This window comes from Choloepus didactylus, chromosome 9 (genome assembly GCF_015220235.1).
Source record: "Choloepus didactylus isolate mChoDid1 chromosome 9, mChoDid1.pri, whole genome shotgun sequence".
NCBI lineage: Eukaryota > Metazoa > Chordata > Mammalia > Pilosa > Megalonychidae > Choloepus > Choloepus didactylus.
Genome location: NC_051315.1, coordinates 40,779,099 through 40,793,215, shown reverse-complemented (window position 1 = coordinate 40,793,215; position 14,117 = coordinate 40,779,099). Strand labels below are relative to the sequence as shown.

At 37.4% G+C, this 14,117-nt stretch overlaps 2 protein-coding genes across 9 annotated transcripts in view; both read right to left on the bottom strand.

Annotated features, from left to right (window-relative positions):
- FMNL2 (formin like 2) overlaps positions 1 to 14,117 on the bottom strand; it is a 337,731-nt gene that overhangs the window by 85,425 nt on the left and 238,189 nt on the right. For all 8 annotated transcript variants that reach the window (XM_037849116.1, XM_037849118.1, XM_037849120.1 and 5 more), the window contains exon 6: positions 12,587 to 12,739. In XM_037849116.1, the coding sequence (XP_037705044.1) occupies positions 12,587 to 12,739 (153 nt within the window). The remainder of the gene's footprint in view (positions 1 to 12,586; positions 12,740 to 14,117) is intronic.
- On the bottom strand, positions 10,200 to 12,556 carry LOC119544070 (proteasome maturation protein-like). Its single transcript, XM_037849126.1, has 2 exons — positions 12,192 to 12,556; positions 10,200 to 11,059 (listed from the first exon to the last, which is right to left on the bottom strand). Exon 2 carries the CDS (start codon positions 10,819 to 10,821, stop codon positions 10,468 to 10,470), a length of 354 nt encoding a protein of 117 aa, XP_037705054.1. The 5' UTR covers positions 10,822 to 11,059; positions 12,192 to 12,556; the 3' UTR covers positions 10,200 to 10,467.

Genomic DNA, 14,117 nt, shown 5'->3' with positions numbered 1-14,117 from the left:
TGGTTTTGCAAATGTCTGTCTAGGTGTCAGTAAGGCTGAATTCAGAGATTAGCAATGTCCATACACATCCAAGAAAACAGATATACTTCCAAGTGTATGAGCCACACTGATTCACTTAGGCAGGGCTGGAAAATTGCAGCAATAACCTATCACCAATTAAAAATCCAAACAGCTCAAATGAAACTAGTCCTAGCAGTCAAATACTTTATGTACAAGGTGCTACTGCATAATTATGCTATCACTGGTAAATACAATCTGTATATTATCTTTGAAAGGGTAGATAAGGTGGCCCAATCTGGTTCTACGCCACAGCTCTCTAGGGCTACACTAGTTTCATCTTTCTCAAGCACTGATCATCCTAGTTTAGCTATTTGAGTAAACTTTCCACAAAGAACAGAGTTTTACAGGGATTAAGGCCATGGACTCAGTATGAGGTATGGCTGCCACTGCAGTAAATTAATACTCTTGGCATGTGTTCTTCTGCGTGATTATATGAAGCAAAACCAATTACTACAAGATTTTCTTCTTGAAGCTATTATGAAACTTCATATAAAACAGAGTCTATTTGAGCTGAACCAAAGCAGAGACTGTTCCTCCCATTCTTTGTGGAGTCTACACTAGTGTCTCTCTGGTCTCCCAGGAATAACTGAGGCAGATCAACTTTTGTCCTGTCCCATGTAATATGTCTTGAGTAATCCCAGATTCTGTCAACAGCTAATGGTGTATGTTTCCGTAATTTAGGAATGAAATTGGCTTCTGTGACAATACACTCCCTGTGTCCTCTTTCTCTTCACCAGTAGTTCTCAAATCTCATTGTGCATCATAGCTTTATCTGGGAAGTTAATGGGGGAAAAAAAAAAAGAAAACTAATGCCCAGGTATAGAGAATCTTCTGTTGGTCCATGCTGTGCAGGGTTGAGAACCACTGCTACCTAACTATTTAGCAGGCTTTTCTGCCTGTTCCTTCAATGGAGGAGTTCTCCAAGGTTCTGTCTTTGGCCCTCTCCGCTTTGCTTTCTCACTGATTTTCTCTTAACCATCTCAAACATCCTTGTACCTTCTACCCTACTTACACACTGATGACTCCAAAACCTAGCATTCCTGAACCAACTTCTATCCTTAATTTCACACTTCAATTTGCAGCTGCTTTGGGTCCAGTGCAAGGAATTCACATGAATAATCCAAGAGGCATACAAAATTTAAATATACTCGGAAACAAACATTTTCTCTCTCCAACCTATTCTTCAGGTCCCCCTCTGATAATGGTAATTATGCCCTGCCTTAATGTGGGGTCTGGTGAAGATTCATCCCTGACCTGACCTGCAGGAGAAGGGCTCCCTAGAGATTTCATGACAGGCTACACTGGTTAGCGAAGGCGATGAAATGGTGTGAAACAATGCAGTCATATGTGTATACGCACTTGTGTAGAGAGTGTGTTGCCTGTCTAAATACCTGAGAACCTTTCTTCTCCAAGGCTGACAAGTAGACCTTTGGGTATCTGGCTGTCTGTACACAGAAGAGGCATTTCCCACAGGCAGAAAACAGCCTTGAGCCTAATTTCCAGAACTCCTGCCATTTGTAGGAACAGTAATGGTGAAAGAACTTTGAGAGCTGTTCTTCAAGAGTTTTAAGGATATTTTGCTTTTTAAGAGGTCATTTTGACAGGAACCTTTTAGGGAAAAATAACACCACCAAATTTCTCAGGCCTTCTCCCTCAACTTCAAGAACTGCCCATCAATTTGCCAAGCATGGGACTAAAATTTCAAATTATACCTTAACATTCAAAGATGAAGTCCCATCTTAGAACAGTTGCCAATTAGAATTCACAAAGCTCTTCAAATATGGAAAGGAACAGATTATAAAACTAACTTAAGGATCAAAACAAAACAGAAATTACTGGTATTATTTTATGCATGTTTCAATACACAACAACAGCTACGTGTAAATGAAATAATAATAAATGAAGACGTTATAGGTCGATGCAAGTATAAGTGATAGGCATAAAAAATGAAGCAATCTTACAAATATCTTTTTAAGAAACCTAAACAGAACATGTCCTGTTAAGTGCTAAGGTGTCAACGGCAATCTGAACCACCTACTTCATCCTTGATGATCAATCTGCTGAGAAGCATGGAGTGAGCCCCTCAATCTGTACAACACTGGTGGCAGATGCACAGGGAAAGAAGGCACTCCTGTGTTCAAAGCCCTTCAGAATGGCTGATGAGTGCACTCCAGCAAGTCTACATATTCTAATAAGAAATGACAAGGAAGTAAAACCTATTTTTTTTTACTCAAAAAAGGCAAAAAGAATGGTGAGGCCAGGAAAGAAAACCTGGAGAAGCAGCTTTCTTGTATCTGTTTGACAACTGATTACACACACACAGAACTTTCACTTGTGACATCCATATTTGTAGCCTGCATTAAATGTAATGCTAGAGTTAGATTACTGGTTAGAGTTAATGTTTTGCTGTCTTTAAACCAATATCCATTGTAAGGGAGTCAAACAAGCAATCTACAGCAACTATGAACTAGTCATTCATGCTTAGGAATATAAAAATAATAACAATTGGTGATAAATTTAAGAATAAGTGATAGTGGTGTGTCTATGGTAATTCTGAGAGTACAGAAGAAAAACCATTACTCATGAGCAAAAGCTAGATGGGGTCAAACGCCAGATTTCCTCAGAGATCCATAATACAGGTAAAGTACCAAGTAACTCAGTAAATACTAAAATGGCAGCCATTATTCACTCAGTGATGCCTTGAAATAAGTTTGATCAACCATCTATTTCTTTTTTGTGTGTTTTTTTGTGTGTGTGTGTCTTTCTTATCTGTGTTTTTACATACTTATAAGCATATTATAATGTGTGGATTGTATACATGTCTCTCCTTGTAAGCTCCTTTTATCTACAGATTGCACAGCTTTGCAGAATAATGCTTTCTCAATTGACCTAACCACACTTTCCCAGAGTTCTGGCAAAGAGGTTTTTCATAAAGCTTTCTATGGAGCTTTTACAGGATTTTTAATATCTAAGACCTAATGGCAACAAAGGAAAAGAAAAGGTATTTATTTGCTTTTACAAAAAAGTGTTTTCATTCAGTTTAATAAAGTATTCAGAGGTCAAACCTATATCCGTCTATAAATAAGGAATAATAATTATAACATTCTTGGAACTGGAATCCAAGTTCAACTGAGTATGTTACATAATTTGGCTCAATCGTACCAGTCTTTTGGGTTCCAAGGTCTAGACTAATAGAACCAAGATTTGGGGTTTTAGGTTTCCCCTCTCTTACCTTCATTCATGACACCACTTGGGAATATTTTTTCTATCAATTAGGCTCATAAAATATATGATGCATACAAAGAGTTAACAACAGAGTGGTCAGTAGGGAAAAAGTACCTATGCAAGCTACAGACTATAGTTTACAGTAATACTTTAACATTCTTTCATCAACAGTACCAGGTGTACCACACCAATATTAGGGGTCAATAATAGGGGGATATAAGGGATATGGGTGTTTTGGGTTTTCTTTTTTTGTGTGTATCTGATAATTTTATTTTTGGAGCAATGAAAATGGTCGAAAATTGAGTGTGATTGCACAACTAGGTGATGTTACTGTGTGATACTGACAGTAAATTTTGGATGGAATATATAATGTGAATATATCTCAATAAAATCTGCAAAAAATATATATACATAATGCTAAAAAAAAAAAAAGAACCAAGCACTTTTCTCTCTCAATAGCAATGATAAACAGAGCTGAAACAACTGAATCCAGAGAGTTCAAAGTGGGAGTAGCAGGACTGAGAAGAAGAAAAAAAGAGAAGAGGGCAGGGGAAGGCAAAACTCCTAATGAATTTTATCAGTTATTGAAATTTTCTGTTTATCTAACCATATTTCTCATTAGAGGAGATGACAGCTAGAACAGAGCCTATGAATCAAAAACCCTCAATACATGCTTCTTGAATCTTCAGTGAATCATTGCTAAATGAGCTAACATGACAATTTCATAGCCTGACTCAAAATACTCCATAAATTGGCTCTACACTACTTCTAACCAGACTAATTTATTCAGTGTTTCCTAAAGAAACCATGTATAGTCCTACCACCAAGCCACTGCTCATACCCTTCTCCCTACTTGTCCCTCTCCTACCCAGACCAAGTCTCGTGAATCTTCTCTAGGTTTTGTTTTTCACTCTAGCCTCTAAACTTCCATATCCTCATTTTTTGTTATTCTCATATGACATTTACCATATGTTAATGTACTCATGCTTGGGCACACAAAAATATTTACACTTTTTCTCAGATTGTTAAGGCCACTGTGATATAATGGAAAGAAGTAAGAAAACTTTGCTTATAAGTCCTGGCTCTGCCACTTACTATGACATAACTTCTCTAAGCCTCAGATTCCTCACCTGTAAAATGGGGCTAATAATTCCTGAATACTTCCCATAGTTTTCATGAAGATATAATGATACAAGCATGAAAAAATCCTTTATCAACTATGAATCACATACAAACATATTATTGAATACATCTTTATGTATGCTTAGTACTTGACAAAATACCTTTGACAAATTAAATCTTGCCAACGATGGCACCAGACCATGGCTCCAGGGATTGCTCGGTCATCCTTAGTTGTTCTCTTCAATCCAGTATAGCTAACACTTATTGAATATTTACAACTGTTATTTTAAACTCCACAACATATGAGGCTTGTCCTAGACCCTATCATCTCTACCAGTCTGAGAATCTGGGAGATAAAGCACCAAAAAAAACATTAGCTGGGTGTCGTGATTTTCCATTTCCACAAGCTCTCTTTCAGTCAGTTTTCTGACAAGTTGGAAAAAAAAAGATCTAATAAAGAGGTAGAATAAGTGAAGTCAACTTCACTCACAGTGGTAAATGCTTGACAAAAACTTTGGGTATGCTGCACCCACAGGTGATAATTAAAGCTGTCACCAATTTCACTAGCAGGGCCAAAGTGAAGAGTTGGAATCTTAGCCTGAGTACATTTTTCTCTTTTTTACAACTTGAAATAAACAATAAAACATTACAAAACTCTGAAACACACAACCCAACACTTTGGTGGTTTTTTGTTTGTTTGTTTTTGTCTTTTGTACTGTTAATTACAAATGTGCTGAAAAGAAAATTTGGAAGTTTGCAGTTACAGATTATTTTTGGAAAGTCTGCCAAATTACAAAGTCTTTATTTTATAGACGGTTACTGAATTTCTGCAATCCCAAATCTTCAGGTTAACAGTCCATCAAGTTAAGGAGTACTGTTAACATTCTTCTTTCCTCAGAAATAATTTTCAGATGTTCTGTACAATAATTGTCTCCCTGCTACTACATGCCTTTCTCCTCCACTCCTTTACAGTACTTTTTCTCCTAAGTATTAATGAAAATTGAAATCATCTCCTGCCACCTAATAGGCAAACACAGGGAATTTACGTTCTTAAGAATAAATTTTTTACTGTATTTATCTTTGTCATTTTTCACCCCTTAAAGGGGAAAAGTTTTCCATGGGGAAAACTTCAAATAAATAGTGTCAAGGAGAAAGAATATCTGCAGGATAAAATACAGGTGACCTTCATGATGAAGGCCATGAAGATCCACATTTATTTTGTATAATTTGGGAGTAGGGGAAGGGGGTGATAATCATTTCACAAATTACATTCCCAATTTCCATAAGCTGAAAAATGAACAAAACTGTGTTCCACCTCCTTGTTGTAAATCAAGATAAAAAAGTGCTTCAGTTTTAGGTTTTTGACTGTAAGATTCAAAGATCTTTTTTATGTGTGATACTGTATTTTAAGAAATTAAGTAATTTTTCCCAATAATTATACTTGAAGGTAAAATACTATTTGTTAGAAAAAGTAACTTGTAAGAGCTTGAAAGAGCTCAACTCCTCTAAAATTTCCCTTACTTTATAAGCAAGACAATATCCTATATCCTTAAAAAGGATGACTGTTACACGGAGATCAGGAAAACTGCTCTTGACAGAAATATTCATTGCAATAAAGGTCAGTAAGCCATATGGGCCATTAGCCTGACCATGGACATAGGTATACAGGAACCAGGTAACTCCTTGGTGAATAAGGCCTCAGAGTTGGACCTCAGGTACCTCATCAAGAAAATGAGAGGGCTGAACTAAATTTCATCTGAGGCCCCCTTCTTGATTCCAACTTTTCTATTTCTATTTACAGCTCTATTTCTCTTCTAATCAATCATGAACAAAATTTTTCTTTATCTCTTCAACCACCAAGTCAATATTGGAATGTTCTCATATATGGCCTTTGCTCTATATTCTAAACTTCAGGCACCTCATTCTTAGATCTAAGCATTAGCTGCCTCAGCAATCCTTTCCTTCAACCACCACCCAATGCAGTCACCAGACCCTAGATGCCTGAAAAGATGGACCACCTAGTCATTGTCTGTTACACTGTCTATATGATAAAAGCAAACTCTGAAATTCAAGGCATTCCATTATATGACCTCTCCTTCATGGGTTTATATTAAACACACACACACACACATCGTTTTAAAACATCTTTAGAAACAAAAAGTTGGAAAGAGAAAAGTTCATTCATAATATCCTTCTGTAAATACAGTCACTATTTTCATGTCGTAAACTTTCTTTTCAATGTCTTCCCATTTGCAAATAGGTGAAAATTAAATTGTATAATTATACAATTTTTTTATCTTACTAGTCCTATTTAGGAAACTTTTTTTGACATTGTATATGTCTTTATTTCCTAATGGCTCTAAAATATTTCAGCATATCGACCATAGTCTCCACTACCTCATCTGGCACCTCTGTCAAAACTAGAAAAAGGCAAATCTTCTGGGAAAGATTAGCAAAAAGCTCTTCCTTGCAGAGCACAGTGGGCCCAGGGCTTGGAGAGAAGGTCACCCCCCACCCCACCTCAGACGAGGTACCCATATGCAGGAGACAACCTGTACAACCACATGTGGATGTCCTGTTATTAAACAGTATATTTACTGGGGGAAAAGAATCCTCTCATTAATAAACAAGAACGACAGCATAGGCGAAGACAGCCAGGAGGGATTTGGGTCAGACAACCTTACTTCAGATCCCACCTCCTTCATTTACTGTCTCCAGGCAAGCTGCTTAACCACTAATTATTATTAGGGATAGCAATACTATTTATCTCATAGAGGCACTGTGAGAATTAAATCACAAAAGCCTCTTAAAATAGCATCTGCTATAAAGTAGAAATGCAATAAAAGCTTTTATATCAATGGTATGTACACATACATACATATATATCTTTGTGCACATTTAAAAACACTTTTTAAAATTACTTCCTTGAAAAACATTGCCAGGAATGGGGTTACTATGCTAAAATGTATAAAGACAGACCTAAATTCAAACCCTTTGTCTCTTCACGTAAGTCCACTCAGTATATAGGTGGCAAGTGGTCAGATGATGACTATTCATTGAAATGTATTTCATTAAAATAATACTCTCAGGAAAACTTATTCTGGGGGAGTTTAAGAAAATATCAATAGTATTTAATATATTAAAGGAAATGTAACTGGAAAGGGTCAGTTGGAGTGACCTAGGCCCTTTTCAACTTTGAAAGTCTATGTCCCTCTCTCTCCATTATAGAGCCCTTCACCCTCCATCACAAACCCTCTACCCCTAAAAGGCCACCTTTTCCAAACACACCTGTTCTCTGACAGTAGGTTTGGCTCATGCGCTTTAACCCAACCTCCACCTGGAGTGGCCTTCCCTCACCCTGGGACAAACTCTTGCCATCACCCAAAGTCTCGGTTTGAATTCTATCCCCTCCACCAGACCCTCCTCTTTCTCTAAAAACCCAGGGCATTTATTTGTTATGTCGCCTCTTATTCAAGTCTAATGACATTAACCTTGGTAGTCTCAAAAGTTACTTTCTCTTGCATCTGCAGCCTCTGTGCTAATAGATCTGATGTGTACTATGGACATATACAACACTATTTAACTTAGCTAGACCTATAGCCGCGTTGACAGAAATCTGTCTTAACTGAATGCACACCAGGCTCTATGCTTAGGGGAAAGCACATCCAGGTTTCCGCTGCATCAATATCAACGTGTTTACTCTTGCCAACCTGACCAATTTATGATAATTCCAAATTCCATAGGTGATAAAAGTCAAGGTAGCAGCCATGCTATAAAATGCTTAGTAATCAATTTTAAAAGTTAGTAAAAGCCTGAATACAAGAAGGAGAGTGTGTAAACATTAGAATTTTGCTTTAAAACCTTGTATATTAACAGCAGTTTTCCTATTTTCTTCAATCAAACCCCATTTATAAGTATTTTAATTTTCCTTAAATCTCATTTCTTCCAAGTTTTCCCAAGCCTTTTTAGCAAGTTTTATAGGATAAGATTATAGTATTATCTTGAGATTAGAATGAGCGAGCTAAAAATCTGCATTTGGATATAAAACAAAGCTATCAGAATAAATCATCTTTATAAATTATGGATTAATTAATACCCTTTTTCTCTTCAAAAAATGTAATATTAATAAAAATGCAATACACACTAGAAGTTCAAATTCTTAAAATGAGGAATCATAATATGATAACAAAGTAAATCACAGTTTAAAAGACAGTGTGAGCTTTATCCCAATTCAGGGTGATGGCACTAAGCCACGAGGTTATCATATTATAACATGGAAAGCAGTTATAATACCCTGCCACCATGCACCGTGAGCTCCTTGGGTGTCATTTTCACCCGTGACTTACGAGATTTTCCAGTTTGAAGCCTCATCATCAGTGTGTAAACTGAAGCTGCTCCAGAGGCAACAGGGGGAGAAGCAGTTCTGGTGGCAATTGAGCTGAAGATACTCAGGCAGAGAAACCAATCTGGTGGTGGTGTAAGAGGTGAATGAGACGGGAAGACGAGGAAGACAGGAGGAAGAGAAAGGACAAAAGTAGAGAAGAAGAAGAAAATCAGAAATGAGAGGACAGAAAGAAAAAGAAGGGCAGCAAAAAGAAAGCCAAAAAGTGAAGGAAGTGTGGGGAGCAGAGAAGGAAAGGGAGAGAAGAAGGAGGAAGAGAAAAAAATGTAAACAATCTTTGGGTATATGAAAAGCAACATGTCCCACATGCCTGTACTTCTGATTCCTGTTTTTATAAGTCACAGGTGCTATCAAATGACCAAATACAGAATAGAATTCAGGAACAAATCCATGAACCAAAAAGAGAGGGAATGTCATCAACATGCATTGTTCAAAACAAAAACAAAATTCTCAACTTCAGGGCAACAAGTGGCATGAAAATTACTGCCATATTGACTTTCTTGAGTTACTAGAACTCACGAAGCAGAGTCAAAGGAAGTTGTTCACACACAAACAGAAGGATGTGACGTTGGTTTCTTAGTTTGTCATCTTCGAGCACACCCGCCAACCAGAAATGTCCTACAGCTCCTGGGTTTATCTGGATAGCATTTCCATCCCATGCTATCTTCCTACTTTTGATCTTTCTTTCCAATTTAAAATAAATTAGAGCAATTCACCTTGAGTCAGCTGTGAAATAGATTGAGCTTTTTTTTTTTATGTTCTAAAAATCTTTAATTTTTGTGTAGCAGGTTCATAAAGAATATCGTAGAAGAAAGAACAAGCATGGTGAAATTTTTAAAGAAATTATTGTGTGAGTGTAAGTAGGAAGGTTGTAATTTTTTAAATTAAGCATATGTGATATATAAAGCAAGAACAAGGAAAGATGAGGCTTACTTTTAACAGTGTTACTTAGTAACATATTAATATATTATCAAATCTATAAAGAACCACAGGTTAATATACTTCTGCTGGTTACTTTTTAATTCTTTACTTTAAAGACAAGACCAAAATCAAAACCTCTGAACTTACAGTTTTCAACTTGAAAGAATCAAAGAATGGTTGTAATTTAAAATAGTTATCAATAAAGCAAATATTCTTATGAGTATTAATGGCTGATACTGAAACAGGATAAAGTATAAACATTATCTTCTGCTCTTAATTTGAAGTTGTCAGTGAAATCAGTTACAAATATTTATTCTGAAAGATGCTGGTATGAAGGCTGCACATTCAAATATAGATAATGACTAAAATTAAATTTATGGAATACCTAGAAAATGGGTTTATTTGGAACTTGCAGGCAGATTTATAATATTCATTAGCAATGATTTTTAAAGACTTAGAAGGCCAACGTTTTAATATAAAGCTCACTTTAAAATCATTTTCCTTTAGTGTTTTCAATTGTCACATGGCCATGAACCAAAGAACCAAATAATTTCAAATGATCACTGATAGTATTTAGGCAAAAATTCTCATGTGTCCGTACTTTAATGTTGTGTACATCAAATTATAGTAGAAAGACAGCTATAAACAAGATGCAGTTCCTATTTTCATTAACAGCACAACTGTGTTATAGTAAACCAAGTTTATGTTCAACCATCAAGTGTGGTCCTCTCGTTACTTCACTTTGTGATGGATCCAATAGTCTCATCATTATCCATCAAAATACCCAGTGAAAAGTCTGAGCTTGGAAGAAATGGAAGCCACTGAGCCTGCTGCACGGCCTTGAATTCCATCTGTAATTTTAGTGGAGCAAACAGACCATGGATGTTTCTCAGTGTGGAAATATTCATTTTATCTTGGTTGAGCTGGAAATTCTTTTCTGACAATTCAAGAGGATGACTGGGCAAAAGTTCATTTTTTACACAAGGAAATCCTCTCTGAAGAAGATCTTGACTTCCAAAAGGGCCACTTGCTGAAAGTTCAGTAACTGGAATAGTGTCCTTTAGCTGAAATCCAAGTCCTCTGGCATTCATCTTCAGCTGGCTGTCTCCACAGCCTCTCAGCCCCGTCACCACCAGCCAGCCTGAGGCTCACTTCCATCCGTGGTCTGCCCCTCACATCCCTCAAGCTGGCTTTTGATCACCCTATACTCCACCTTCCAGTGTCCAGGGTTACACCCTTCCTTGGACCTGGGGTGTTTCCCATATTTTCTTGACTCTTCCAATTTACCAGAAACAATGTGTTCTCAATGCAGTCTTCAATAACTCAGAACTAGGCATAATGAATTATTGGTCATATAAATGAATCCCTGCTAAAGTGGTAGCTGGTCAATATATGATACTTTCCAGGTAAGGAATGACAGAAAACCAAATTAAAACGTATATCATAAATTAAACCCCCTACATATAATTGTAGTTGTACTAATAGTAGGAATTTCATTCAAGTACCAAGGTGATCAGGAAATTCTTGAGGCACAATTTGGTCTTTCTTTAACTTTCTAATCAGCCCATATATTCCACTACCCATATATAAAGTTGACCTTGGCCTACTGCAAATATCATGAGGGGAATTTGAAACACTGCTATTCATTATTACTGAACCAATCTATTCTAAACCCATAGATACTTTTGACATGTCTAAACAAGGGAAATTTGAATGGTCCACTGGAAGTGTCATATTCAAATGTCAACTCCTTCAGCAGAACTGGACTTCATTAGAGAATGTTTTAACTTTCCATGACCAAAACTCAAGTCAAAGGGACAAGAGGTAAGTAAGAGGCTAATGAATACAAAAGGACTGAAAGCCACATATTCACAGACTGCAACCTGCCATAGGGACTCAACCATGAAGACCCAACATCCAAACACTTAGAGAAACAACGTCCACTTGCCAGATCATGCTTGAAATAAGTGTGATAAAATTCTGAAGCTATAAAAGTAAGCAACATTTGGGAAAAAAAGGTCTTATTAATGGCATTTTTTTTAATTAAACACAGGAAACACAGAAACCATTATGAACTTGCTCTAGATGATATCTCTATGTTGAGAAGCAGGAGTTGTGAGTTACCCACCAATGTACAATTAACTTGCATTGTAGTGCCAGGCAAGTTATAGAAGCTCAAATATTGTCAAATGAATGAATGATTGAAGGTATTAGTGAATAATAACCTTTGGGGATATTGCAACTATTAATGATAAAGGGGGTTGGCATTCTTCTTCCCTTAGCATGGTGGTATTTCAGTCAGGAAAGATCAGAGAGGGAGTCAATCCTTAGGAAGAAATATAAGGTATACAACTGAAGCACACCTAACCAAAGGAACACTGCTTAAAGGCATCTTGTTAATAAAAATGCTCACTACAGCTTTCTGGCCTATCACTAAGAACACATCCCACAGAAAACACACCTGAGCTCCCGCTGGAAGAAGGGCATGAATACCAACAAAGGGCTCTTCAGATCCTCAGATCCTCAAATCCCAAAGGGCTGCCTCTACTCAGGATACAATGTCAACGTCCACCCGGTTTCAGAAACTCATCTGCCTGTGGAGATTACCCTGTGTAACCAGTTGCCAACAGAATCTTCTCACTTTCTGTGCCAAACGAAGATGTGGTGTTTCCCAGAAGCTATGTGATTGAAGAGAGAGTACTGTCCAAGTGGTGATCCCATGAACACCTTAAGAATGTTCATCTGGAATCACTGAGGCAAGACATACAGATACATTGTTCAGGGTCATCAAAAGAAGTGAGGGACCTCCTCTCCAAGCCTACCCTCCAAATTTGCCTCCTGGTTAAAGGAACTTACCGAAGAGCAGAATGCCTTCCTGAGCGGGACACACTGTTGCCCACAGGTGAGGGCAGGTTGCTTCCTCTGTGCAGGTCCTCGATGGACCTACTCCATGGCTTTGATTTGTCCATGGAGCTCTCCACAGTGCTTTCCACACTTTCAAAGTCAAATCTAAAACAAGATAGAAATGCCACTGAAGACTTAAAAATTCACATTCACACCAACACACAGATTTGCATAACTTGCGCCTTCCTATTACACGTCTGCACCTTAACATGGGAAGCCTGCAGAAAAAGAAAACTAAAAGGGAAACACAAAAGAATTTCCATAGACCTGTTAGCTTCAAAAACAAAGAATGACAAATACTAACAAAAGATAACTAAAACCAGTGAGAATTAGACAGCGTTGCATTATTCTATCTTGCCATATGGCTTGCTAACTTACAAATTTCTAAACACTGCAATGGTGGAAGGGGGAGAAAGATCTTACAGCTGCCTTCATTTTGCTCCAACAAGCCAATATGTTAGACTTATACTAATTTATTCCTACCCATCAATTTTCACTGAGCCTTTTCTCCTAGTGTGTTGGCAAGTGTACTTTTCCAACCATATGTGATATATTACTATCAAAGTTATAGATCTGCTTTGATTTTGGAATCTCTTCCCAATGTGGTAGTCTTTAAAGTAGGACTGTTGTTTCTCTAGCATTTTTTTTGAGGTTATTACTCATGTTAACCATGTTAGAATAAATGGCAAGTTAAGTTGCTCATTCTTGTATAATTTTAGGAACAAAGGCTTAAAACAGACGCCTTTGTGTTCTGTGTATTTTTCCCTCCCAAGTCAGTAACTCTGCTTTCTCAAAAAGAACATTTTATTGTTTCTATCCAGAAGACCATCAAGCAACACCCGATCAGACAGTACAGCAAACAGAAGGCAGCTTCAAGAGCTATGATTTATATCCCCAGGAAGGTTTTAGAAGATAGTGCAGAAGAGAACACATACTGGAAATAAAAACATGACGGCCAAAATTAAACATTTTGTTAGAATGGTCACCTGAAAACTAGGTGATGTTCTCCATCTATTAAATGCGAATAATCAAGATAGCAGAGGCCAATATAAAAAATCCAGAGCATGCCTCTGACCACAGACAATTCTGGCCTAACTTAAGGATGCTAGAAGCACAGAATAAAGAAGTAGAACTGGATAAACAAATAGAATCTCAAGCACTACAAATAGAAGCTTATAACTGAGACTGGAGAAGGAAGGTTGGGGCGCATTCCAAGTTGCAGAAGGGAGCCTCAGAGTTCGCTCATGTGCTTATGCCCTCACCAGTCACTCTGTGGTCCCCAAATCGTTCAGGGCTCTTATGTTCCTCTCTGCTCACCCCCTCCCTCTCACGTGGCAGAAGATGGAAAGGATCACCGTAGGGAATGCTTCCCTTTTGAACACAGTATGAGCCAGTTGTCTATATTCAATGGGCTAGGAAATACTTACGTGCCAAGGAATTTTTTCTGCAGATTAGTATCAAGAAAGAAGTCACACATATACCT

Coding starts and splice junctions, on each gene's coding strand:
- LOC119544070 (XM_037849126.1), bottom strand. CDS start 10,821: ATGAATGCCAGAGGACTTGGATTTCAGCTAAAGGACACTATTCCAGTT.